The sequence below is a fragment of the Sinocyclocheilus rhinocerous genome, unplaced genomic scaffold (genome assembly GCF_001515625.1).
Source record: "Sinocyclocheilus rhinocerous isolate Xijiao unplaced genomic scaffold, SAMN03320098_v1.1 scaffold547, whole genome shotgun sequence".
NCBI classification, from domain to species: Eukaryota; Metazoa; Chordata; class Actinopteri; order Cypriniformes; family Cyprinidae; genus Sinocyclocheilus; species Sinocyclocheilus rhinocerous.
Window position 1 is genome coordinate 222,539 of NW_015662974.1, and position 1,878 is coordinate 224,416.

At 31.9% G+C, this 1,878-nt stretch overlaps 1 protein-coding gene across 1 annotated transcript in view; it reads left to right on the plus strand.

The window, feature by feature from the left end:
• The window catches only part of LOC107728652 (structural maintenance of chromosomes flexible hinge domain-containing protein 1-like), a gene marked incomplete at its 5' end in the record, with an annotated part of 55,908 nt that overhangs the window by 5,943 nt on the left and 48,087 nt on the right, over positions 1-1,878 (plus strand). Inside the window, one exon of the mRNA XM_016538919.1 lies at positions 1,632-1,746. Coding sequence (XP_016394405.1) covers positions 1,632-1,746 — 115 coding nt within the window. The remainder of the gene's footprint in view (positions 1-1,631; positions 1,747-1,878) is intronic.

Sequence of the window (1,878 nt, forward strand, 5' to 3'; positions counted from 1 at the left end):
CAAATAATAATCTCGGCCAATTTATTCAGCTTTCAGATGATGTATAAATCTCAATTTCGCAAAAATTGACCCTTATGACGGGTTTTGTGGTCCAGGGTCACATTTATTAAAAGGTGAAGAACCACCATCATGCCTCACTTGCCGAACTAAAATGACTATAAAAACAGTACAATCCAATAAAATATGTTTCAATGTAAATAGACACCGGTTTTATTGGTGTGTCTGACTGATTTATTTCAAAATGTATCACCTGAATGTGTTTTAGAATTTTTGTCTAGTGTACATCTGAAATGTCTTTTATAACCTTTTGTTAATTGTATACCTTGTATAATTTATTCAGAGATCACCATGAAAATAGCCTTGATGCTGGCATGGCGTTATAAAGAATGAATGAATGAATAAATAAACAAACAAACAGACAAAGGTAGACTTACATTGACAGTGTGACTGCAGATGTCCAGTATTGAGTGATCAAAAATACCTTGAAAAATAATATTGTGAAATATTACAATTTAAAATAACTTTTCTATTGTAAACTATTTTAAAATGTAATTTATTGCTGTGATCAAAACTGAATTTCCAGCATCATTACTCCAGTCTTCAGTGTCACATGGTCCTTCAGAAATCATTGCTTCTCAAGAAACATTTCTTTAAAAAATTATGTAAACCAAACAAAAAACAACAGTTTTTGCTGCATAATATTTTTGTGGAAACCATGATGCATCTTTTCTGGATTTTTTTTCTGAATTAAAAGAATAGCATTTATTTGAAATAGAAAGCATTTGCAAGATTATAAATGTCTTTACTGTAACTTTTGATCAATTTTATGTGTCATTGTTGAGTTTGGGTAATAATTTCTATAAAAAAAGAAAAGTACTGATCCCAAACTTTTGAATGGTAGTGTACTTAGCACATTAGGGCTGTTAATTCATTGATTAATACAAATTAAACATTACAGACGGAAGGTCTGAGGCATTTACATGTTAGATGCTCTATGCCTTATGTTTATGGCACACTTAATTAAGTTAAAAAGCATAATGTTAGCCAAATGACAATTTGACCAAAAAATATTAATCAATTTTTTTTTTTTTAGTTTATAATCAGCCCTACAAGCATATAAATATTGAGATGAATTACGTCATATATATAATTAGATTGAACTATTTTTGTAATTTTATGGGATAGTTATATATAAAATGATCATTTCCCTTTGACATCTTTTCATTGAGCAAGGTTTCTTTTTTGCAAGGTTAACATTATTTCAACCAAATTTTGACATTTTGTTCTCCAAAAACTTATTTGAAACCTTAAAAGTAAACACTTTACTTACATTTAATGTGCTTTCTATGGACATAAAATCACTTTTGTACATTTCTTTTGATGCGGACATCTTAATGTCTTTGACCCATCTACATAATAAATATACACAGTACGCACACATATATTATGCAAACAAAAACTTTTATTTTGTATGCGATTAATCGCGATTAATCGTTTGAATGCACTTGTCAAAAATGTGAAATAATATCTAGCTGAACAGTACTGATTGTCTCATGCCTATATAAATGGTCTTATGGAGCTTGTTTTGATAAAACCGTCAGCTGTCTTCCTCTTCTTTGTTGTTGATGTAGTGAAGAAACCGGTTACGTGCGGCCGGATCCAGTTCCACGCAGTCTGAACAGTGACATCTCGTATTTTGGAGTCGGAGGCAAACAGGCTGTGTTTTACATCGGCCAGTCTGTCAGAGTATGTTTGCATGCAGTTTGTTCACTAAGCAGGCAGCCTTATTAGTGGTGCACGAGATGCGATAAGTGTCGTTGCATTTTAATGTTTTTGTTAGTCTATCCAGTTGAAGCCACTAGATGCGGCACTGCTGCG